The sequence below is a fragment of the Vidua macroura genome, chromosome 1, assembly GCF_024509145.1.
Source record: "Vidua macroura isolate BioBank_ID:100142 chromosome 1, ASM2450914v1, whole genome shotgun sequence".
Lineage (NCBI taxonomy): Eukaryota > Metazoa > Chordata > Aves > Passeriformes > Viduidae > Vidua > Vidua macroura.
This window is the reverse complement of record NC_071571.1, coordinates 20,795,533-20,821,594: the sequence shown is the minus strand read 5'-3', so window position 1 is coordinate 20,821,594 and position 26,062 is coordinate 20,795,533. Positions and strand designations below refer to the sequence as shown.

General features: G+C 40.2%; 1 protein-coding gene across 1 annotated transcript in view; it reads right to left on the bottom strand.

Annotated features, from left to right (window-relative positions):
* Positions 1-232: 232 nt before the first annotated feature.
* The window catches only part of RSU1 (Ras suppressor protein 1), a 103,096-nt gene continuing 77,266 nt past the window's right edge, over positions 233-26,062 (bottom strand). The window contains exon 9 of the mRNA XM_053992185.1: positions 233-703. Coding sequence (XP_053848160.1) covers positions 601-703 — 103 coding nt within the window. The 3' untranslated portion in view covers positions 233-600. The remainder of the gene's footprint in view (positions 704-26,062) is intronic.

The window sequence follows — 26,062 nt, the reverse complement described above, 5'->3', positions numbered from 1 at the left end:
CCCAACTTCTTGATTTCAAAATAACCTTCAAGGCAAAAAGAGCAGTCCACAGCACCATAAAAAAAGAAAGAGAAACTGATTGAAATGTTGCTTGAACAGAATGCTTTGCACTTTAACTAATTTGCATCCGATAAAATGCTACCACATTCCTGGACACATACAGGAAACTGGACACATACATTCCTCAAGGAATTTCCTATTCAGAAGTCCTACTGAAGAAACTAAACAACAATACAAATGAAGAGCTTTATTAAAATCACTTGGAATTCCTATGAAATTTAATATTGTATAATATAAGTGCAAATTCCCCTATATTAACAGGATGTGATACATGTGAGAGAGGACATTAATATACATATAAATAGAAAAGCTAAAATATGTTTGATGGTGATATATTAAATGGCTATATAATTGTGACCATAGTTAGGAGCATATGTAATTTTGTTTCCCTCTAGCAGTATCTTCAAAAGCATTATACATAGTAAATTGCATTTAATTCTAATCCCTGCTTTCTTATATGTAATAAGAGGTGTGTAGAAATATTGTAGACACAAGCAAAAACAATGCAACAGATGCAAAACAGAGGCAGAAGCCAGGCACTTATTTGTTCTTGGCTGCCAGAGGTTTACGGCTGATCTTCTTTGACTTGTCATTGTTTTTCTTTGGAGGTTCAGGGTTCGCCTGCATGTGTCTGCCATAAAGACTGTAAGGAAAGGAGAGAAAAAATTGTTATACAACCATTAAACACAGACTTTTACTCTGCAGCACATTAAACAAATAATCTAGTTACTAGGAAAAAAAAAGGTCTTTATTTTGTCTTAACACACTGAATTTTTTATTAGTTTTCAAGCTGCAGTCATTAACATTTGGTTTTTTGTGACTTTTCAGGGGAGTAACATCAGGGAAGAGCAGGCTTTTGGAGCAGTGAAGGAGCAATCAGGTTTGCCTTCAGAAACTAGCAACCTTTATTCTGCAGTTATGGGATTAAGGCTCAGAAGGCTGCAAGGATGTGTATTCAAGTAGACAATGACAAAAATTGGGTTGAACTGGAGAGATAGAGTGCCTGCTCAGAGCAAAGTGAGCATCATCCCTAACCAGAAAACCCAGGGGCTTGATAACGTGACAGAGAGCAATGGTGTCACAGCCGCCTTTACTGCTCACACATGATTGATAGCACTGGGACAGATACCAACACATCAATGCCACATTAGTAAGTACCACTGATTAAATGTTGACAAAGTATCCTACAATTAAGATGGCTAGCATTCACTGTGAAGCTAAATGGACTACATGGCTGAAAGGATCTTGCTAAATATCACACAGTAATTAATAGATAATTTATGAGTAATCGTGATTAGAATAAATTAAAAACCTACCCAAAATAAACACAGCTCAAACTTAACTTCACTTATAGACCTAAAGTGCTTTTTGAAGATGCACTTTGTGGGTTTTGGTTGGGATCATTTTCTTCATAGAGGCTGGTATGGGGCTGTGGTTCGGATTTGCAGGGTTATTTAAGTTATTGGTGAGCAGGGCTTGCACAGAACAAAGGCCTTTTCTGCTCCTCACCCCACCACTGAGGGGATTGGAAGTGTACAAGTTGTTGGAAAGAGATGCAGCCAGGACAGATGACCCCAGCTGACTCAAGGCATATCCCAGACCATACCACATCCTGCTCATCATAGGAAGCTGGGAGAAGAAGGAAGGGGGGATGTTTGGAGTGATGATGTTTGTCCTCCCAAATCACAGTTACATATGATCTTGGATGTCTTTTCCAACCTTTGTGATTCTGTGACTCTATTCTATTTACTAGTCTATGTCAGAAATCTAAAAGCTACCACCTGATTTGAGCTTTATGTTGCTGTGTCTGGAAGATACTTCAACCCTGGCATTCCTGAACTGTGGAATGGGATTAAAGCTTCTTGTAGGGTGGGGTGGGGAGGCAGCGCTTGCTTTCACCTTCTCAGCAGCTGAAGTTTTACATCATGCTGCTAAACAGGCTGCTGTCAAGGAGTACTGTAGCCAAACAGCCTTGTTCAAGGAAAATACAACTGTAAACTATGACATTACTTCACCTTACTGAAATTTTATATGTGCCATCACCTACTGTCAACAAGGGATCAGGGAGCATTTCCTGATGAAAGCACCGAGCCCTGACCCTCTGCAATAACTACATGCTTCATATTATATACAGTACAAATATTTTTCTTTTATTTCTGAAGAGATAGAGCTCCAGCAGCACAAGGCTGTATTTTATTCAAGTACACAGTATGTGTATTAATCAAATATACATCCTAAATAACTCCTGTTTTGGAAGGTGTTACGTGAGTTGAGCGATGGAGTCTATGGAAGGAGATGGTTCAGTATTATGAAAAGCTATCACAGTAGAAGAGCACAGAAGTGACATCCAAGGGGGTTGTCCCATCAGAAAGTGACTCAGGATAGAAGAAGTCAGGGAACAAGCAGCATCTTGTTCTGAATGATATGCAGTGCAGCATTTGAACCACTTTCAGCAGTAATTTTGTAACTCGGAAGACAGCACTAGTTAGGTAAATACAAAATTAACTTTTAAGCTGTTTTTTGGCTTTTTTAAAGTCCCTATTTGGGACTTTAGGCATTAACAGAGAATCCAGTGATCCACTGTATCTGAGCACAAAAATCCTTCGTGGATAGGAACAGAAGCCCCCTATCACTGTCCTGTGTTCCACATCCTGCAGCCCCACAGCTCCTTTGCCCTGTTAGTGCCAATCCAAAGAGGACTGAGAGAGCTTAAGTGGTTGTCAAGTGTTACATACCCTCCTTTTCCTCAAGTTGGTTCAGGCTCCCCCTTTTTTGCTTTGGAAACTTTATGTAAGTTTCCCTCTCAGGTGCTCCTTCTGGCATTCATTCTGCCTCTCATTTCCTCCTTTCTCAGAGCAAATGTTCAAGCATGTGGACTGTTAGACCTCAGATTAGTGAACTTTCCTGAAGAAAAAGGGTGTGGTGGGAATTCTACTGACTACACAGATGCTTTCGAAACGCAGAAAACCTGAATACCGACAACTTTGAATGAACTTCAGAGTTCTGGCAAAGTCTACTTGGGCAATGCCTTTTGACTATGAAAAGAGGTCGAGAAACCACAGTATGCATTAAGCAGTAAAAATGCCAACTGACCCATCAATATTTTTGGTATTTTTTTGATATTTGCTCCTTACAATAATCAATGCTATTAGTGTCCCAGCAGTTCCCTTTGTCCCATGCAAATACTACATTAGTAGTAATAGATGCACGTGAGCTGAAAGCATCTGCAGCACTTTCACATTCTTTTTACCTATTTTCATGTCCAACCACTTCTATCAGCATGAACACTGAAGTTTCATCCAGCAAAGTAATTACTGGGTTTGAAATAAGAAAATCAAATATATCTACTTAGGTTTCCTTGGCAAAATGAGAGGAGTTTCCATGCACATGGCTATCCCAACTGAAGATGAATGCTTTACAATCTTTCATGGAGTCTGCTAGTCAAAGAGCAAGGATCAGAGGTATTTAGATTATACAAGCCTTCACACACAGGGTCTCTCTCTCTTCTGTCTGCACACATCAGATATGAGGAGACATATGGTGTCACAACAATATTTAAATACAATAATGACTGTGATAATGCCTCTGGGAGAGAATTTGCCTTCTGTTACACTAGGGAAAAGAAAATTCAAAATTCTCAATGAACTCCTGGTACAACAACAAACACCACTTTTATAACTCCCAGGGAGAAAAAAGCTGCAGGGGAATAAAAAAGGCAAAATAAAAACATTAATGGAGCTTATCTGCACAGAGAAGCAATTATCTGACTTCCACAAGAACCTATAACCCATTAGTTTTAAAAGATGTGAAGTTTGTATAAAGTCTTTAATAATTTCAGTACGTACTGGAAATATACAGAAACAGCTGTAGCCAAGCTGTACAAACTAGGTACATGCTCTTGTTCTGCATGAACACAGGGTCAGATGTGTTAGGCAGAGACACTTGCACATCATCCTGGGCAGCAGAGGTCAGCTGAAGACATGCACACAGACAGTTCTGCTACTCAGCTGACGGATGGTGATGTGCTAGAGGATGGCACCTTGACATAGCTGTGTGTATGACTAGACCCTTAGCCAAGGCAGACTGTCTCCATAAACACACAAAAGAATTTTGACGCAGATTGTGGCTACAGTTTCAAGGCAGATTTGTGAGTTAAGTGCTGATAACACATTCATGGCAGTGCCTTCCCACTAGATATTTTGAAACTTCATCTGTTCATAGTGCTGGTACAGCTCTGAGCAGGACACTACACACAGCTTCAAGGCCAAAACCTCTGCTGAAGGACAAAATCTGGAGGGCAAACAAATATTTGTGATGTTTGCAGTTTGCTAACAGTCAGAAGCTGGTTACTATAACCACAGCTCACAACCAGCAAAACCTCTGTAGACTTAGCAGCTACAGTATTGTAGGCAGACTTCTCATTACATAAAAATTACAGGGGAGATTACATGCAAGATTGAAAGTGCGGAAAGCCCTCAGACAGAGACTCTGAGAAGCTTTCTTTCCTTGTATATATTTTTAAAAGTATCTTTCATGAAAAAAATTTTTCTTTGTATGCAGATGTAAACATAAAGAAAATCTTCCTGAATTCTCCACCTGCCCCACTGGAAGTAACAAACGAGAGCAGCATGGCTGCTGCAGCAGCAAAATGAACAACATCAAGTGAGAAAGATGCTCATTAAACTTCATCATTCTGTCTACTTTAATGATGCTTTTACTTAATAAAAATTCCCTAAAGTAGTTGCAAGGATATTAGGCAAGGTCTCTGGTTATGTATCAGGGGTCTAAGCTGTCACTAGCAAGCATGCAGTTCAGGAGAGGCATTCCCAAGAGGAGAGAGTGAATACAGCTTTCTTGTAATAAATTCAGAGAGAATCAATAACCACGGCTTGCCACATTACTTAAGCATTTAGGAAAGTAGGTGATCCTTCTAAATTAAACCACAAATTGCTAAATGTTGCAATTTACAGCATAAGATCCGGCATGGAACCTTGTAACTTGAAAGCATATAGTCTTGCTACCAAAATCTCTGAACTTAAAAACAGAACCATAGTTAAAATTCTTAAATCCATAAAGGTCAAAAGAGGCACTTTGAAAAACAAATTCAGCACAACTACCTCAATTTTTTCTCTCTTGTACAACAAAACGCTCTCTAGCCAAGGGCTAGAGAACTTGTGTAAGCTAGGGAACTAGTGCAAACTGTTTGATGCATGCATTGATTTTTTTGAGTTTAAGCATTTTGAAAGAGGATTTCAAGACTGAGCCATGAGAAATACACTGGTCTCCCTTTATGTCTGTAACAGATCTACAGGGCGAGTATGCAGTATAAAAAGGATGACTGTTGAATCTGGAGAGATGCTCCTTCCAGCTATGTACTGTAATCAGGGAAACAAAGGTGAAACATTAGTTCAGGGTCAGGTAGATATTTAGTGCTCAGACCAAGCCTCAAAATGGATATTCACAGTGATCTAAACAGGACCGTCCCAAGCCCCAGCTGATGAAGCAGGAGAAGGGAAAGGCTGAATCAGTGGTGGTATCACTACAAACCCAAAGCTGGAAGAAATGCTGGCATGACTGATACATGCTGGCTACCCTGCATTAGTTACAATTTACATGCACTTAGAGCAAGGTGCTTTTGCTACACCAGTTTTTGCATAGCTAATTGCTGCTCTGGTGTCCCCTCTGACTGAGACTGATCTTTTCTATGTGGGAGCTGCTAACATGTCATCCCCTCAAACCACATATTCTCTTTCCCAGGAAAAGGACAGATACTGGGATTTAACTGGTCAGTAATGTACCAGTGAGAGAAAACAGTGGAGGTTAAAATTACTATGCAAGTATCATATTATATTGGTAGTTCACAAATAATGTTTTTAGTCTTTGTGATGTAACTCAGATGATCTCAATGAAGAGGAACACTGCATAGGTAAGTGAAACCAGTATTTGTTTTCCTTACACCTGAATGGCAAACTGCAGCTTTAGGATTCTTAATAAGGAAAATGAAGACATGAGTGATTCATTTTATTCAGCTGATTTTTTTGCCCTTTGTTTTCAAGTGCTCTGAGAGCAGATAGCAGCAATATCAGTGATGTCCATCATCTGAAGCTCTTGCAAGTTTCTTCAGAACCGCCCAGTTTTGGCCTGTCCCTGTCTGTGCAGCTCTCTCCTGCTCCACGATGGAGGCAGCACTGGCTGGATGAAGGGGGCAGGTGCTGGCAGTGCCACGTGCTGCAAGAGCCTCTGGGCCACTGAATCTGCAGCTCTCAATGTGCTGTGAAACTGCTCCACTATTTTTAGGTTTGTTAACAGTGTGCCTTCCTCTATAGCCCACTGCTACTATGGGATGCTTCATGCTTCAGACTGCCCCAAATCTATACATGCCAGAGCCCAGCCCCGAGACACTCCCAAGTGTAACAATCTATGTTATTCTTCTGTTCCTTCCACCTGCCTCAATTATTTTCATAACCCGAAGTTCCTGCTGACTTTGCCTGTCACTATTTTCCCTAATTCCCCTTAAGTCCTGCATTTCACCTTTTAAAGAGACTTTCTGCATCACCAGAAATCCCTAATATCCTGAAATGCTTTTTTTGGTCTTCACCCCACAGGCACTAGTTAGGAAAACTGATTACCTCTTCCCATCTTGGATTAGCTCTTTCTTTTTCTTAGCTAGTTTCATTTTTTGGAGCACAAATTAGGTAAGAAGAGGATTCAGCACAGGTGGAGAGCTAAGGATTCAAGCCCATGTCTCCCAGTCAGTGGAGATCTGGCTAATGAAGCCAGTGGAGTAAAGAGCTTTTTGGGTGATCAAGTACAAGTGTCTGCTGTGAGATGCTTAGCTGTACTGCTCTGTTAAAGATTTCCACCAGCTACAGAGGACACTGGGTAGCTAGCTAACACGCAGACACTCATCTTTAGCTATTTTAAAATGCTAGATGGAGTCCACCCAACCACTCCCTCTATGTTCCCACTCTGCACTCTCACAAGCTGTTAGCTATCTTACATTAGAGACTCTGCTGAGTCACGCAGTCCAAAGTTGACTTACTCAGAATTCCTGCCTAAAAACACTCCAAATTTCAACAAGCAAAAAAAAGTACTCTGCCAATACTTTCTGGAGCTCACTGTTTCAGCATCTGCGTAGAATGTGCACCCTCCAAAATAAATCCCATGTGTCTCTTACTGGCTACTTCACCATTCAGTTTTCCACAGGGCTTCCTTCTGATGGACCCCTCTACCCCAGTCCATTTGCTGCTCTGCATACCTGAAGAAAAGAAAGGCTCAACCCCTATGTGCTACATCTCCCACTCTCTATCCCTACAGGGTACTGTCAGAGACAGACCCTCACCAGAGGAACCTCTGGCCTCAGCTCAGAGGTCCCTGACCTGATGTGTCAGTGAGGGGACATTTGAGCTAATTATGATTTACAAATACTTGCTCTACTACTGGGCTGGCAATAGATGCATAATTTTAATTCTGTCAGACACATTTGCTCTTCAAATGGTTAATTTAACCCTTGCTTCTTTGAACTCATCATCTTGCTTGTTATGTGGAACTAATGTCTTTTTTTTCCCATAAAAGAATTCCAAGTAGGTGTTAGGTATTTCTTTAATTAATACACAGTAATAAAATAAAGCCTTCTCCTTATATTCTCTGAGGCTAGCAGCCTTTTGAAGCAAGTACGCTAAATGTGAAGCTTGTTAGGGAAGCACAGCTGGAAGCTCACAGAAGCCTAGCAAAAAAAAAAAAAAAAAAAAAAAAGGAAAATGTAGAGGCCAAGATTAACAAAACTGGCTAATGACTTTGCATACCCAGCCATCTTACAAGAAACATGGCTTTTGGAAGACACAATTTTGAAAGTACAAGGAACATTAACATCTAGTTTCTGAAAGACCTATCTCGATACTCAGGGAACCCAACACTGAGAATCTTCAGCCATGCTACAAATCCAGAGAGACACACAAGGGGGGGCCTCTATGGAACTGTCACAAAGACAGAAAGGACAGGGCATGCTTATTCTTGTATCTTTCAAAACAGACACAAACAGAAATTAAGATTTAATCTACAGAATATATTATGCTGATAAAACAGCCCCCAGCTAGGCCAGTATAATGGAACAGCAGCCTGAGATCACAAGGGAGAGAGCAATTCACTTCTGCATGTGGACAGTCATACCAGACTATTTAAATTATGCACAATTTCTCACCTGGGACTCAGATTTTCAAGCACATTCAGGAGGCCTGATCTCCTTTCTCATGTTCCATTCTGAATGGAGCGATGAGTTTTCAGCCTACATGTGCAGACCAGTGCCAGAATTCACCTCGGGCATGAGAAAACTGCATAGGCCAGAAACTGAAGCCCTTAAGGGCAAGAACTCCCACAAATTGCAGTGGAATATTTTCCTACTTGTTTTCACAGATGAACTAATGCTTTCCTACTTAGGACCAGAAAAAACAATTTCATGCCAGATACAGGCATCAGTTTAAACTCTGAGGGCTGAGGTATCTACTAAAACAAATGGCATCCTACATCTAATTCACCAGAAGCACACAGGAGCCACAGAAACTGCATGGGCATGCTCAGCTTCTTTGGCAGATGCCAGCACAGGTAGCTGCAGATAAAAATGCAGCACTAAGAAGGAAAAAGACAACTCAAGTGAGAAAGAAGTGTGTTCTGAAGTGATTACTGAAGTGATCTGTATCATCACAACCCTTATCTTTATGTATTTGTAATTTGTGAGCATGCATTAGATTAATCAACAGCTGCTCCATTTCCCCAAACCATGCTGTTGGGACAACATTCAAGGCCGCCTGCCTGATCTCAAACCATCCCTGGACAGGCAGCAAACACAGTATGGAAAACATACTGACACGCAGCACAAACATCCTCCTGGAGACAGCTGAGCACAGTCTTCTTCATTCTTATGTTATTTTAATGTTGTTGTCCACGTGGAATCCTTTGGGCTTCAGTAAAACAGTGCTCACTCTCCTTTCTGAATGCTACACTGCTGCTCAGATAAATGCCCTTACATAATCTTTATTATTGATTTATTACATGCATTTTGTTGTGTACCTAATTAACATTTAAAAAAAGGAAAACAGAGGGCAAAAATAGCTAGGTGCAAGCTAAGGAACTTTTTAAAAGTTATTATATGTCTGGCAGGTATGTATTTCTTTTCTAGTAACTAGACAAAGTGTACCTATGAAATGTATAGAAGGGACACTGGGGAAATACTGATACAGAGAGTCTCTTTTTCTTTTTTTTTTTTTTTTAAGCAAAATTGAAGTGTCTGAGTTAATCTGAGCCTGCTCTGCTGCACACTGAGGATGACCAGTTTCACTGGCAGTAGCATGGAGAACATTTAGGAGACTGTAATTCCCACACACAGGGTTTAATCAGCTGACCTGCTTAGCTGGCTCACACACCTCTCCCAGGGTGTCTGCCTCTGCCATCTCAACTGGCTGCAGGGCCAGCTCTCCAACAGCTCCTTAAAATAAAAATAAGGACTGAACAGTGACAAGGGACATAGTGACAAGGTGGGGAACTCAACCAAACTAACGCCTCTGAATCACCACCTCTGAGACCCTCAAAGGGAAAGGAAGAAGTCCCAGTCCTGTCACGCAATCCATTTGTGTGACCCAACACAAGACACTCCGGCAGGCTGTGTGAGCTCTGTGGACCACTGTGTAAAGGGAGCACAGGATTTACTGTGGGCTGCTTTAGACAGAGTGTTGGGATTGAACAAGAGTATTTAAGGGTGATACAGGACTTATGAGTTCTTATGAGGACAGAGCAAAAGAGTGGAAGTGAGTGACCAAGGATGCCAGAAGAGAACAAGTGCAGGGGAAAAGGGAGAGGATGAGGCAGGGAATAAATTTGGTCAACGGTGTGCAAGCAGGAGAAGGTCAGAACGCTTGATTGGCAGAAGTCTGTGCCAAATCACCTTGACTTTCTCCCCCCTAAATCCTGTTTCTAGCTTTTTCTGTGTGAATGTCCCCTCTGTTCTGGCAGCATGCGTACATGTCCCATCAGCATGTTCAAGTTCAAGACAGATCAGCTGGTCAATAGCATGGACTGAGTCCCAAATACTGGAGAGACCAAGGGACTCTAGGATCAGCCTCCAGGAAGACTGAGGGAATGTAAACTGATGAGACAAGGTCTGGGGGCTTGATAATTGAAACATCAAGACTGGGGAGCCAGATATCAGAGGGATCCCTAACACAGAGTTTTCCCTGAGCATTGCAGGGAAAGGTATTGAGGAATACAGTCTGGCTGTTGTTTGTCTTTTCTGTGTTTATGTGTCCATCTGTCCTCCCATCATGCTAATCTGCCCATGGCTGGCCATGTGTATACCTGTTCTGAGACTGTGGGTAGCCCTGCTACTGACAGGACAAGAGAACAGGGATATGGAGCAGTTACTCACTGCCATCAGTGAAGGAATTTACTTGGTTCCTCCAGGACACTGGATTTAGCTGCTCAAAAGTGCTACAGGAAGAGGGTGAAGAATAGAGGAAACTAACTTCACTTTTTGGCAACACTGCAATGAAAACGTCGTTTTTTGACACAAAGGACCACATATGAAGTGCTACATCTCAGACATTCCGATTTCACTTGGCCATATAAATTGACTTTATTTAACTCATGATGGATACACTTTGCAGAAAAGCTGTTCTTGGACAGTGTTTTTGAACATGCTTTAACATGTCAATGCAGGTCTTTCCAGTTCTCAAACACAGCCCTTTCACCTACTCCCTGGCCAAACATGCCAATTATGTCAATCTTACAGACACCTGGTAAGTTGTGCTCTGAGAAATCAACATATGTGCAATGGAAAAAGATGATTCAAAGCCAATTTCAAAATAATTGTCATCATATATGTTAAAACGCTAAAATACTGAAGCCGAAGACCGAGTAGTTCTATATGGAAACAAAACATATCGATACAATGGTTTTCCAATTATAAAACTTTACTGCAGAAGGCCAAAGATGGTCACTCAGAAACCACATAATAAAATGATACAGACTATTCACCTAATTTTCTAACCAGTTTTGAACAAAGCATCACAACCTTAATATTTGGCAAACTGGGTTTTAAGCAAATCTTTGGTGATTTTCCGTGGCTTTTACTCTGCCAACAAAGCTGTTCCAGAATCTTTTCAGGAGGGACCTATGCTATGTGGCAGCCAATAATCCTTATGGCAACACTGCAATGAAAATGTCGCTTACTATAATGAGCAGAGATCATAAGTTAAGCCCCCAGCTACCTTTCCATTATTTTTCATTAGTGTTTTTCTGGCTTTGCTATGCTTCAAAGTACTCAGGGAATTACTCCAAATTAGGCTCACTAGTCAGCTCTTCATTACTCAGACCATACTGAAACTGAGCAATCAGCAAACTGAACCAGCTCCTGAGTAACACAAGACAGTAACATTTGCTTGAATGTTTACCATTTCTTTTTTAGTTTGTCCTCTTTCTGAAAGCACTGTTCTGTAAAACAAACTTGCCCACAGTTGGAGGCGGTTCTAAAACAACAGGAAAATCACATAGTATTTTTTCATGCCATTAACACCTTGAGCAAAGGGTTGGGCTTCCCTTCATCAACCAGAAACAAACTGTGATATAGTCACGTTTTCTTGACAGCGGTGTTTTTCCTAGATTTGTGTTCCATAGTGCTAGATGAAGTGGGTGAGATAAGAAGTCTCACTATGTGAATCCTTACCCTTTGAAGACTCCCTAATTTATGGCAGATTTTTACATTGGCTTCCTTCCCTCTTGCAAAGCAAGAAGATGACCAACCTGCTGGAAAAGAGCAGTAACGCTGACATCAGTTAAATTCTGATGTCATCCAATCCACATGACTTCCCAAGTTACTTTCACTGCCTTTCAGGGCCCACAGTGTGAAAAACATAGTGTCTTTTGAAAGGCTTTCTTCTCCCCCAGTGTCTGTCAAGATGAAATGGCAATACAGCGTCAGCCTGATTTTGATTTCAACAAAATCAATAGAAGTTTTGCTTCTGATTTCACTGGGTTCAAGGTTTGGCCTTTAAGATCAATTATCCATGCAAGCTAGAAGGCAAACTGCAGTTGCAGTGTGGCTTACAAACCCCAAGCTATGTACAACAAGCTACAAACAACATCTAGGCTGGCTATGAACAGTGGAGTGAAAATTATGCTTTCTCATCAAGTGCTAGTAATAGCTAAGGCCAATGAGTCACTCTGTGACTTTTTAATGCACACACTGACCAAAAAAGTTTCTTTTGCAAGGAAGGTGGGATTATGCATACTGATCTGGTTTTGCTCAACATCCTTTTGCTGTAGGTAGGCAGCACTTAACCTAAATTGTTGGTGCTTACGAATGCTCATGAGTTAAAGGAAAAAATACGGAACTTTACTGAAAAGGACAAGAACTAGTTTACTCATCAGATATTTGCAAAGGCACCCACAGGAACCTTCAAGCGTGATGTAAAATAAACCAGTGATTCCACCTCCTTCTGGGCAAGAGGAAAAGGAACAGGCAGTTGAAAACGCTTGCAATGAATCAGTCTAAGTGCCACAGCAACAACAAAGGCACAAAGAGTGCAACAACAGGGAACCAAACACAATGCTGCAGTCTTGGTGGAAAAACTGCAGATCACCTACTTTGCATCTTCTTTGAAACACGTTGGAGAACACATTGCAGGGAGGGCACACATGGTCCTTGATTCTTTCTTTCTAGTTTCTCAACCAACAGGCTGTTAACACGTTTTCCAAGTCCCAGCCTACACAAAAAAGGTAGCAAACAGGCACCCTCTTACTTGTGAAAGATAAGATATTGGATTGGATATTAGGAGAAATTTTGTCACTGGAATGGTGGTCAAGCATTGGAACTGACTGCCCAGGGAAGTGGTGGAATCACCACCTCTGGAAGTATTCAAAATACACGTAGTGTGGTGCTTAGAGGCATGGTTTACTGGTAGACTACCACTGCTGTGCTCATGGTTGGCTCAATGACCTCAAAGGTCTTTTTCAACCTTTGTGATTCTGTGATTCAAATCCCAGCATTCAGCTTGTGATATGGAGCAGATTTATGAGAAATGCAGGAGTGGGAAAAGCAAAATGACAAAAGATTTGTCAACAACTCTCTGTCACTGAGAATGCACTTCATTAGCTTGTCAATAGCAGTGTCTAGGAGACACATTTATCGACAACTTACTGCCAATTGATCCAACATCTATATAAAGCTCTTCTTATGCAACGAGTTAGCTGACTCAGATGATGATGAGATCTATAGAGAATTAATAGCTATACTAAGCCCCAAACTGCTCTAATTTCTAAACAAAATGCAACCAGAAGTGAAAAAATCCCACCAACATCTCAGCAGCTAGACCATATTCACTGCTTGCAGCACATCTTAGAATGAGATTCACTTTAATACACTCATTTGCTGGGGTAAAAGTATGGTATGGGTATGAAGTAGAAGTCCTTATTCAAATACTGTTTTTTACTTCTATGGCCATATGTACTTGTGGGATTACTTTTGAAACACAGGGACTCTGCATTTTCTACTCCCTCAGTTCAGCATGGAAGCACCCAGAGATATTGTATTGGCAACCAAGTGCTCTGTGTGGTTGCATGCCTCAGCCTCTCACCAGGACAGGGTAATGTTGCAAACAGCTAATTGATCCTGAAGTGGCTTTAACAACTGGCAGTCACTTCACACCACTGGCAGCATTCCTGCAGTGCACACACTCCCATCCTTTGCCTGCTTTGCTTTGTACTACCTGTTTTATCACTTCATGATAAGGCAGTGTCAAAGACAGCAGGCATAACCTATTCTGGCATCTCCATCTGGCTTTATGTATCTGACTTGTGCTGCTCTGGTGGATTAGTTTCAGATCCCTGTTGGCAGATCAAAGGCAGCAATAATAACCACAAATCAATCCCTCTTTAAGGCCTAAAACATCTTCTCCCTCACAGCATGCCTCATTTCTTCATCACTCCAGAGCTGTTATAAATACCAACTTTGCCTAGACACAACAGTTGTATGCAGATACTCAGGCCCTGGAGAATTTTGCACTGTGTTTTCACCTGTTTTTTTCTGGTCTATTATGACAATCAAAATGAGCAGCATCAATAGAGAGGTGCTCATGTAGATGAAACATTTGAGTCCCTAGAAGTCAGAAAGCTGCTTGGTGCCAAAGTGAGAGCATACACAAAAGATGGCTTGCTTTCCTTAGTCTCATCTCAGGTAATGGATTTTCCAGTACTCATCGGAGCTGTATTTTCACTGAAGCACCCAGCTACCTTCAGCTCACTGCTCAGTGCCCTAAGGTGACCAACTGATGTTTTCGGATACAGAAAAGATGCATCCTCAGTTAACAACTGCACAGTGGAGAGGTTGTTTTCTAATGGTGTTTCCAGACAGCTTCCCCCTTGATTAGCACATGCTCTAGAAAACAAGACTCAGAAAAGGGACTAATGAGGTTCAAGATCCACACTGTTGCTCCCATAGAGAGGAAACATCTGGATCCTTTCACCGTGACTGTGCTTGTATTCTTGAGATTGCTCTTAATTTCCTCATGTTCACCTCCTAGGATTTATCTAAAGGCAGTGGAAGTTAAAAAATTACTCAAAGACTAGGCAGCAGCTCTCTGCTTGGCTACGTCTTAGTACCAAAATGTGACTTTTACTACAGAAGTAGCTTTTGTTTGCTCCCTCTCCAGAACACCTTCACAGGGACAAAGCTGAATTTACCGTGATACAGCTACGCAGTTCCCTGGATCTCAAATCACCTAGAGATACTGTGCCCAAAAAAATAATAAAACTGTGCCTTGGATTTTACATGAAAACTGCACTTATGCTGTAAAAGATATACCTGCATAAGCAGTGAAGACATAAGCTCTCCCTCTTATCCTTCTTTGAAACTTTCTGTCTTGTAACTTACAGTTTGAACTACGTCTCTGAAAAGACTCCAACATCAGCTAGCTCAGCAATAGTTCAATATTCCTACATTCTACTTAAAACAAAAACCAGTTTTAAATAGCAAAAATGAGAGCTGCTTAAAGATTTCCTGAAATTCTTAAGAAAAAATTAATCAAAGATAAACATACACAAATCATCTGATTCCAACACTGCATTTGTAAAGCTTGCAACAGCCAGAAAGAACTAGTATTTCAGGATTACCACATAAGGGCTTGAAAAATATTTTCTTCTAAAATTCTTTTGAATACTAATGTAAAGTACTTTGATCCTGATTTTTTTCAGTATTCTATTAACTTCCATTCAATTGACTGTTTACTCTTTATAATTTTTTACTATACCCATAAAACTAGAACACTGTCTCGACATGTGGATAATGTAGATGGTGCATATTGTTCATAGATGCACATAATTTCAAGAACTGTTACTACTATTTCTAGCTAATTTTTAAACTATGACAAAGATGCATGCTATTGAAGAAAAATGGTGAGCCTATAAAAAGATCTGTGTGTTTGAGTCAATCAAGTAAAGAGACTATCATCTTCTTCTCACAGTATGATCCTTCTACATACTAGTGGAAGCAGAAAGTCAGAAGGATTAACCAAAGACCAAGAAAAAAAGACTATCCTCTTCTTTCCTCTCCCACTATTTAGCTTAGAAAAATGTTCAAAAAAGGAAAAAAAAAAAAGACACTGGCAGATTCTAGGACAGTTTAATAAACCTTGGGGAAGGCCTTAGTGTTGAATTTGCCTTCCCGGTAGAACCTAAAGCACTGCTACTAAAACAATACAATAAAGTTTATGAACTTGTCTTTACTGCTGCATAATTTATCTTTGAGAAATGACACTATGGTAAACAACTGCTCTCTATGAATCTCTTTGGGCTTCAATGGACTGCAGGCTTTATCACAGCAAGTAAACTGGATCAAGATTGAACTCCAAACAGAAAGATATATAACATATTTTTGGATTAATGAAAAATACTTAATTCAAAAGTTAAATACTAGTACACTCAAGTATTTTTTTATGCTTCATGTCAACTTCAGAACGAAAAGTCCTTTCAACATATTTTACACTGAATCTTAAAACAAACAAATTCCAGAACCACTCCTATTTCTTTCTGTTCAAGAAAATGTCCATCTTCTGTTTCATTAGTTTTCTAACAAAAAGCAAATGTATCCTTTCATAAAAAAATCAAACAAAAAAACCCAACCAAAGCAGAACTAAAGTCACAAATACAAAACCACACTGCAAATTCAAAATAAACACAACTAAACCTCAGTAACCAAAGACAAAGGTATATGAACTTCCCTTCTTTTCCTAGTTTAATGCTCATGGTACTGTTTGCTCAGACCACTTCCCAGCACTGTAGTTACGCTGCTCTATAAAATGTTTCTGTTTTGGGGTGCATGCTTTCTGCCCGGTCAGCAAGTTAATGTGTCTATGCAGCTCTTAGATTACCAGATTTAACATGATGAAGGTATGGGAAACTCTAGGCAGAGGAAAAAAGGAAAAGGGAAGAAAACAGATCAATCAATTTTTTAACTCAAAACTCCCCTCACAAGTCAGATGGTGGGAATTGGAAGGTGTAACTGCACAGTGGGATGTGCATATATGCTGTGGAGAAAACTTCATTGTCACTCAAAGCCCACAAGCCCGTGCAATGCTGACATAAAAGAGTGGTGAGGAATGTGAACAAAGGGACAGAGACACACAAAATAATGGGCAGCCTGATTTCTTGCCAAAGACTTATAAGACAAGTCTGTAGAAACAGCTTTGTAAGAAAACTGATTTAGCCAGAAAAAAACCCTGTGCTTAAGGACTGTTGACCTATTTGTACACACGTGTAGTTTTCATCCCTGGATATTATGATTGCTGGACAAGTGGCATTTTTCCATACTTTTGCCTATTACAAGATAATTTCAGGATGCTAGATTATTTGATAAATTCCAACATTTCATGGAATGTTCTAGGCCATGAAAAATGTTATATTCACTTTGCTGAAAGCAAGAAAATGAGAGGAAAAGGGTGTATTTATGCACAGGATTTGTGACCTCTTGCAGTGGTTAGCATATGCAGCTGTTTCAGCCATCCAGGTCTGGGGGTAATGGCCCATAGACCAAAGAGCCACGGAATGGCTGCCACCTTCTTTGCCAAAGTTAATGAGTCTGGCAAAAAAGAACCCCCATTTCCTCCCTTTCCTGAAAGGACTTGCAGTACAGTTTAGGAACACTGACACCCAGAAAAAAATTGCCTCAGGGAGAGGAAGAAAGACCAAGCCAGGGGAAAGATGGAAGAGAGGAAGAAGAGCTATGTGTCGCTGCAATGGCGGGTCCCTGGCCAGGTAATAACTAGCATTGACTCCATGATTTACAGAAGGTAAATCTCTTTATTATATTATTATTCTATCATTATTAAGAAACCTATTGCTTTTATAGACAGTTACGATACAGGTGGACCTAATTGGTCCTACAATCTAAACACTATCACCATTGGCTAATTAAGAAACTACCCTTTGGTAAACAAATCTCCGTAACACATTCCACATGTTCACAAAAACAGGTGCAGCAAGTGAAGATAAGAATTGCTTCTCCTTCTTTTCTCTGATCTTCTCACAACCTTTTCCCCAGGACAATGCCTGGGACAGTTTCTCTCTGTGGCCAGAGAGCTGCTGCCACAGCTTTGAGGTCAAAAGAAGGGTAAGAGACACACAAAGCTTGATGTATGGAAAAGCAACTGGCCCTGAAGAAGACAAAGCTGGTATACTGCAGGAAACATGCAGGCAACTCTCATTTCAGTCAAGAAAGGGAGCATGGAAGGAGTGAAGGAATACATGAGCATGCAGACCATCTGAATTCAAGAAGCCCTTATGGTATAGGGGGCTCTTGACTGATCCATACCCCCCAGATGCTGTTCTCCTCATTCAGTGATTTTCAGTACCATTACTTCAAGAACAAGCACAGTCAGCATGAGCACACTGCAGCAGACCATTCCCTGTTTAAACATATATGGTGCTTGGCACTTCTTCACATCCATCTCTCAGTCACAATAGCTCCATTAATGAAAAAATAAATGTTGCAAAAGGGAAGTATTAACACAGCCAATGCATAGGACATTAATTTTAAGAATGCTATTTATTTTGTATCAGAGCAGTCATATATCTTGATCACTTCTTAGTCTTGTCCAGATTCTGATTCCATGCTGTAGAGACAAACTCTGTCCTGACTCTCCTTCTTGCACATGATTCATTTATTCTCGACGTCTTTAGCACTGTACACACTTGATGGGCTTCCTACATTTAGTAGAAGACAGTAATTCATATTAAAGCAAGAATGAGTTTTTTAGTGCAAATCCTGGATAGTGACTTACTGTATAGTCACAATACAGCTAAAATTATCTGCTTGGAGAGAGAAGACATGGCTCCAAACACAGAGTTAGCCCAAACAGCTTTGGGAGAAATGTTCAGCTCCGTGAAGAGTGGGTGGCTCCTCAGTCTTGAGGGCTAAGTGCTAGGTCCAGCCAGCTATCTTTGAGTACACTCAATACCTGTCTTTGAAGATCCAAGAGCTCAGACACAGGACCCTAGTGAAGACAACTGTGCAAGTAGCACACTTTCCTAAATCTGTTCCACTAACACAAAACAACCACAATGTCAACTCCACATTTTCTCCGAATCAACAGAAAAAACTACAGAGAGCACAAAATGACTGCCAAAGCACAAGGAAAAGGTCATTCTGAATTTTTTTTTATTTGCCAAGAGAACTAGGCAGCCAGAGCAGGAGAGCCTGTGTAGCCTCTGGGATGTGTGGGTGGTGATCTCAAGACACTAAGGATTTGGCAATTATCTCCACAGCAGTCATTGTTAGAAGTAAACCAAATATTTTCAGGAATGGGAGAGGAACCAGAAGCAATCACCCTGTCAGGAAATGTACCCATAGATAACTTGGAAATAACCTGCATATGTGAAGGCAAGTTGAGTTTATTTCCACCACGGCCTCACATGTCCAAGATGTGACTTCAGTAGCTCTTAGCAGATGCCAGGTGACCTCGATGCTCTCCTGCTCTGATACCACATTAGAGCCCAGCTCCCCAGCAGGGTTCTTTGACAGACATCACATGCTAAGTTAGCATTACTAAAGCCCCAGCTGATATTCTCTTCAAAACTCCTCTGTTCCCCCTTTCTTGGTCTCTATGGCAACATCCAGCATCCTGCAAACAGCACGAGCCAGCTTGGGGCTCACTCTGCACTCATTCATCTCAGATGTTTGAAGAATCTCCTCTTTTCCCTGTACAATGTTTCTAAAACCAGAGTTTTACTCCCTGCTGATGTCCCCACATCTCTGACAGTTCCACTGCCCCGTGTCACAAACCATCACAGCTGCCCCAAATGAGGTCTTACTCCAGACTAGGTAAAAGAGCCAAAATCAAACCCAAACATGTTGTCTGTCACTGGAGGCAGAGTGCGGACATTCTCTTTTAAATCCTGGTTGTTGTGAGAGCTTTGCCTTTTAAAAGCTAAGCTAAGTAAAGGCATTGAAGATCACCTGCAGATAGCCAAAATAAAAACAGGAAGGCAAGGACAAAAGAGCAGGACTTTACTTTGACCTACATTTTTTCCAGGTTATATGTTATTATTCCTCACTTTACACTCATTCTGTACTTATGATAATTCTGGCCTCAGAGAATCAAGAAGATTTCATTTAACTTGATTCTGTTTTTATTCTTCTACTACACTCTTAATATGTTATTTCAGTAATGGCAACTTTCAGTCAGATATTCTCAGAGCCTTTCTGAACATTCTTTTTTCTAATTTGGAAATTATTTTTAGGAAGAGGGGGATGTACCTATGGTGTACTTTTTATTCCTGCTAGAACAAAGAAGAACAGGCCAGGAGTTCACAGCTTTAAGATAAAATAATCAACACAAAAAATAAAAACATTTTGAAGAAAGAAAGAAACTTCCTTGAAGGAATTATATTATTTTTGCAAAAATTAGTTTAATAGTACTTCTGTTTATGTGTATGGGGGAAAAAACCACACATGCTACAATGGGAGAACTGTAACTTCTCCCAGTACATGGAAGAAAACATTTTCTTTCAAAAGTAAAAAGTAATTTTCGTTGAGACAGTATATAATTTTCCACACACAAATGTGTTCATCCAAATCCAACCTACATGTCTCCGTACCTTATGCTCAAATTTTCCCTCAATGTGTTCAATACATTAAGTGCTACCTAACTCCCACCTCCTGAATTCATCAAAAAACCCTTTTTTTTCTTTAAAAAAAAACCCCTTTGAAATAGAATGTATTCTTGTTGTTATGGCCTACAACTTAGAGGCTGAAAACAGCCATTAGTTAACAACCTACCTATTACCCTGTAAAGTGTTAACAAGCATGCACCCCTACTGTAAAGAAATTGCCCAAAGAAAAGGGCAGGGTAAACTCCCTGGTCCACTCTGATCTGGAGAGAAAAAATGTTCCAGGGCTTTATCACTCAAAAAGCCTTGCTCTTTTATCTTCCCGCTCCACCTTTGTTAGCCAGCAAATAAAAGGATGGGACACAGAACAGCCAAGGGGGGTTTGCATCCCTGCACACAGTCATGAATCTTGGTCAGTGTCTAAGTCCTGGGAGCTCCCCTGGAGCCACTTCACCACCCCAGGGACAGGAAGATGCTTGAGATTATGCACCACCATTGTAGTTACGCTGAAGGCTGCACACCCTTATACACTTGAGCTATCAAGTCAGAGTGTTTGCTGGCTACTGGATTAAAACAGGGGAGGGGATGTACTGAAACCTGCACTTTTCTAGAAGCAAGAGGAAGAGATGATGCAAAATGGCTCAGAATAATTTTAAAGCCTCTTACTTCAAGCTATGATCCTAAAATCATATTATTTAAGCAATTCAAAGCAGTCACCAAGTTTAGCAATTTAGTGGTATTAAAGAAGTGCAGCTGACCCCAAGTAAACATGGTGAACCAAAATTACAAAAAGGAAAAACAGAGTTCTAAGAAAAGGACAAGCAAGAAAACACAAGTTGGTTGTGCTTTTAACATTTGTCTGTCATAACTCTCTCCTGATTACTGATTGGTGATGGGAGGTGATGCTTTTACTAAATGCTCAATGTTTCTGCCATTTCACTTCCTCCTATCTCTTCCCTTTGCCTAATCAGCCGATCCTGCTCATTTATCTTCCCTGTTCAGGATTTTGGTTCTTCCCATTTCTTTTCTGTTTCCAGCTCGTCAGCCTGCCTCTTCTTTCTGGTCTTCCTCCTGTACCACTTTTATGCTTTCGTCTTTCCTTTCCTTGTTTCTCATCCTTTTATCACTTCTTTTTTTATAGAGGATACTCATCTTTCCATCTGTGCTCCCTTTTTGCCTCTCTGGTGGATGGATCTGAAGAGGAGTAACTCTGTTTTGAGACATTAAGTAGGAAAATGAAGGTCCCTTCTTAATATTTTTCACAGCAGATGGGCACACACTGCACAGAGGGGATCTGCTAAAATGTGTTTTAAGATATTTTCCTGGATCCCATATAATCATTCAAAAAATATTTCAAAATTATTTAAAAAGGGTTTCCTATAAAACATTTCCTATATATCTTTCTGGGAATTGCAGTAACTTCCATTTTTTTTTCTTTAAAAAGCAGGCATGAAGTAAAAGTTATTACTGACATCTGTCATATTTTAAATTCCTTTATAAAATTTAGTAGTGGCAGCATAAAACAGATGTAGCATAAAACACTGAAACAATCTCCCTAACAGAGCATCCTTTAAGGAAAGCAACTTCATCACTGACAGTCATTTAGTAACACAGGAGGCAGTTTCCCAGGAGATATTTGCTGCTGTTATATTAGAGGTAATTAAACTATAAAATGATTTATTTCTTTGCAGCCATGTAATTGAACTTTCTAAAGCCATTAATGATACCTTATGAAAGTATCAGCAGATGTGGAACATGATTATCCCCAGCAAAACTGTGTTTATAACACACAGGGCCACAAAAATTCTACTAAATGCCATTTACTGGCAAAACATTAATACATTAACCCACAAAGGACAGTGCACTGAGAGTAGAAATGCTGTCACTAAATGTAGATCTCTCCACTTTTCCCCCAGCTCTCTCTTTCCTATGATTGACAGTGATTTTCAGAGAGCAGGCATTATCTCCAGGCAAGAAAATCTAAGTACATAAAATATAGTTTTACATTAGTTCTATTGCAGAACTACTGATTACTAAAGGAAGCTCTAGACAACAAGAATAAAAGATTTAAAAACAATGCATATTTAAGTGTAAAAAAACCCCTTTGTATAAAAATAGGAGTATCAATACCTCGTATATTTTTCCCCACCATATTAACTAATCCAGCAGAAAAATCCTTGATATGTCATTTGCTGATTGACGAGCAGAGAGAGCTGAGACCTGAGCACAGAATTTTATTGTGGAAGAAATTTTCATCTGCAGCCAAATCACCAGGGAAACACTTTGTCAAACAACCTCACTCTGCAGGGATACTTTGTGACAATATTGGAAACTTAAGAATTTTTTCTGTTTTTTCCAAGACTTGTCCATGTTGAGAAATATTTACAGCAGCACTGCAATTCATGCAGATGACCAGCTTAAAATCTGGGAACAACTGTTTCACATTTCATTGCAACAGTATGTAAAAAATAGATGCTCACAAGCTCTAGTTTTAAAACAATGTTTATCTCTTTATCTATATATAAATGATCCAATATATTTTTTGGAGGACTTTCATACCAAATCCATGTACTTTCATAATAACTGACATTATATCAAGTATCTGCAGGGCTACAAATCAATACTTGTTTTCAAGTGCTCAAGTACCTCTTTTATCTCCTCCCCCCACCCTCTCCTTTTCTTTAACTGAGGGGGAACTGAATCTAACACAGGGCTGCTTTTACATCATATGGGTAGGTAAGATGCTAGGATTCCAGCAAAACACCATGGGTTAATATATTCACACTCCTGCTGCTCCTGAGAAAGAAATCTGAGTCCTGTTGATTGGCTTGAAGCTTCTAATTATTTTCTGTGTTGAACAAAATTCCCAGGTTTCTCAATATTTTACTGAGATGGAAGGAAGAGTGACCTACTGTGAAATTTTCTCAGTTGAGAACAGTCATTTGGAGCCCTCAATGGCTCAGCTGTGCTGTCCCCAGCGGGCTAAACCTGACAAATCCAAAAGCAGTCTCAGTCAAATTTATGTATAAAATTGTATGCACAATTCCTTTGTTCATTATAAGAATGAACAATTCCTTTGTTCATTATAAGAATGGGGTATTATAAGCATTATAAGCATTATACCCCAAATAAGTGGCTAAACAAGAGGTCTAAGACTACCTGTCATGTGATGGAGTAGGGGAAATGAGGAGTGCCACTATTTCTCTGCAGCCAAGGCATACTTTCATCCCAGCAGATTAGCAGCAATGAACTCCCAGCTTCAATTCAACCTATTGGTAAAACTCCAGTCCCTTGCATCAAAAAGGGTAAATTTCTCCTTTGGATTCTATGCTTAAACCCTCTAAGCCTAATTGATAATTCTGTGTCTAAAAATGAGGAGTTAAGCTGAATAATGGTAATTTTTCTCAGAGAACTTTCCTTACATACATCAATGCCGTTACAACCGAACAATCTGCCAATGGTGTTGTTCCGCCAACTAATTTAAAAGATGTGGTATCAGGTATTTAGTTCTAGCTGCCAGTCAGCTGGAAAATAAAGAAGGTTTTTATCCAGCACTGACCATCCATCTCCAGCACTCCACAGGATCCACTCAAACCTCCGCTGTAGCCCATCCTCCTTACACTGGCCTTTGGAAACATAGAATTATGCTTTAAAAAAACTCACACCAAGCCATGTGTATACTAAGCAAAACTAACAAGTTGAAATATGGTCTGAGCAGGTTACCACCACCTTCTTTACCTTTTTTTAAGCTATGAACATACTTTAACAGTTATCTCTTATGAAACATTTCTCTATGTCATCTACTCTTACCTAAAATCTCACATCAAGTCCTACCTCAGACAAATCATCCCCTTTGTTTATAGACAAATTCTGGCAGGGATGAAAGTTGAATGATTTGGTGTGAGACTGTAAAACTGCAACTCTTCATACCTGCTGTTTCACTTGTTTTTTCTTTTTTTCATAAAAAACCTCCTGAAACAAACGAACAAAATTTAAAAAAACCCCACTCCAGCACATTCCTACATCATGAGCAGCAGCTCAGTAAAAACAAGTGTGTGGATCTCTTTTACAGGCTAAATTACTCTCTGAGAAGAGCAAGGCACCTAATACTCCCTGAGACCATCTACACATGTCTCAGTGACAGATGTTCTCCTCTTATGACGGACAAGACCCCAGCAGAGAGTTGCTTCTGCAATGGCTGTCCAGGGGGGTGCCCAGTAGCCCGTTCATTTATCCTTGGTGTGAGAGGTAGAAATGACTCCTCTGAGCTGGGCATCCTCAATCTGATGCTACTGATCCTTTACTAGCAGATCACTTTACAAATTTTTTTCCCCCTACTATACATTGTTATCTTTGTCTTGTTGATCTGTCACTACTACAGCCTGCAGTTCAAATGGCACACAAATAAATATAAACCAGACAGCAATGTCGAAGTCCTTATACTCCATAAAGCAGAGAGCACAAGGACAGGTTGACTGAACACCTCACCTCACATCTGGGAGAGGAAGTGCTTTTCCCTTTCTACTAGAGCGTAGGAACACAGCTTGTTACAGGCACTGCTACGTTAACGTGACAGGTTTACAAGGCCCTGGCTTGCTCAGCAGTAATGATCTTTCAACATCCCTGTCAGATCAATGCAGCTTTCCTCAGGACCCACTAACTGGAACACTGCTCAGGAGGGAATGTAACTTTGGAAAACCGCATTCAAATCAGACAGCTCTACCAGGAGCTGCTCTAGTGAGAGACAAGGGGATCTCTGCAAAGGCCTTCAGTTTGGGATGCTGGAATGACACATCCCTGATCCTTCACTGCACACAGCTTTACCCGTGTTACCTACCATTATTAAAGATTTTAACCTGATGATCTAGTTTTGTTTCAAGTCCTTTCCTACCACTGTGCTGCAATTTTTGGCAAATGTCTCACTCCATCTGGTCTTTGTCCCTGGCAAACAGGAGACAGTGGGAGGCAGTTAAGGTATCGTTCTGGACATGGACAAACCGCAAATGTAAAGAAAACACAGGACATCTCATTACCATAAAAACAAGCTGCTTTTCACTCTCTCCTAAATGTAAGTTTAGATACACATAGCTTGATCAAGAAGACCTGCTAAAAAACAGACACAAAGCAAAACACACAAGAAACAACAGCTCAGCTATTAGTATTGGGCAATGAGTAATTTTGAGAGCCCCTACAGCAACTTCCTCTTAGAGACAGAAAGTTTGTGTGGAGGGGGTGATTGAGAAAGGTTTGATATTTCTTTTTCAGTTTTTTTTTTTTAATGCTTCACTATTACAATTTAAACTAGTCAAACTAAACTTCAGTTTTGTTTTTTTTTTTTTCTGGTTAAGCCATTAAGTTTTAATACTCTTGCTGTGAACAGCATCGCTACTAATCCAAAGAGAGTTCAGACAAATTATTACTAGTACCTTAGTAACAGACACAGGATGTATAACTAATGAAAAATTTCTCATTTTGAATGTATTAACTTTTGGACAGTAGAAAGTCTACCTCACAATTTGGAAGCTCTTTCTAAAGGATCGTATCTTTCCCTACTCAGAATTACTAACATGAAAACATCTTCTTCCAAAGTGTCAAACACCAGGCACTAACACTGCATGTGTCTGAGTTTTGAACATGACTTCACTGAAATGACACTGCCTAAATCAAACCTGCCTTCTCTGAGAGGAAGACCTTCATACCTGACCAAACCATGCTAACATTGCTCCAACTCAGGAAGCTGGACCCCAGCATCTCAAAGTGATGTCAGAAGACTTTTAGTAGAGACTTAATACCTAACAACAAGCTTTAGGGCACAAGTGCTAATGTCACCTAAAATGCAACTGTTGAGTTGTAA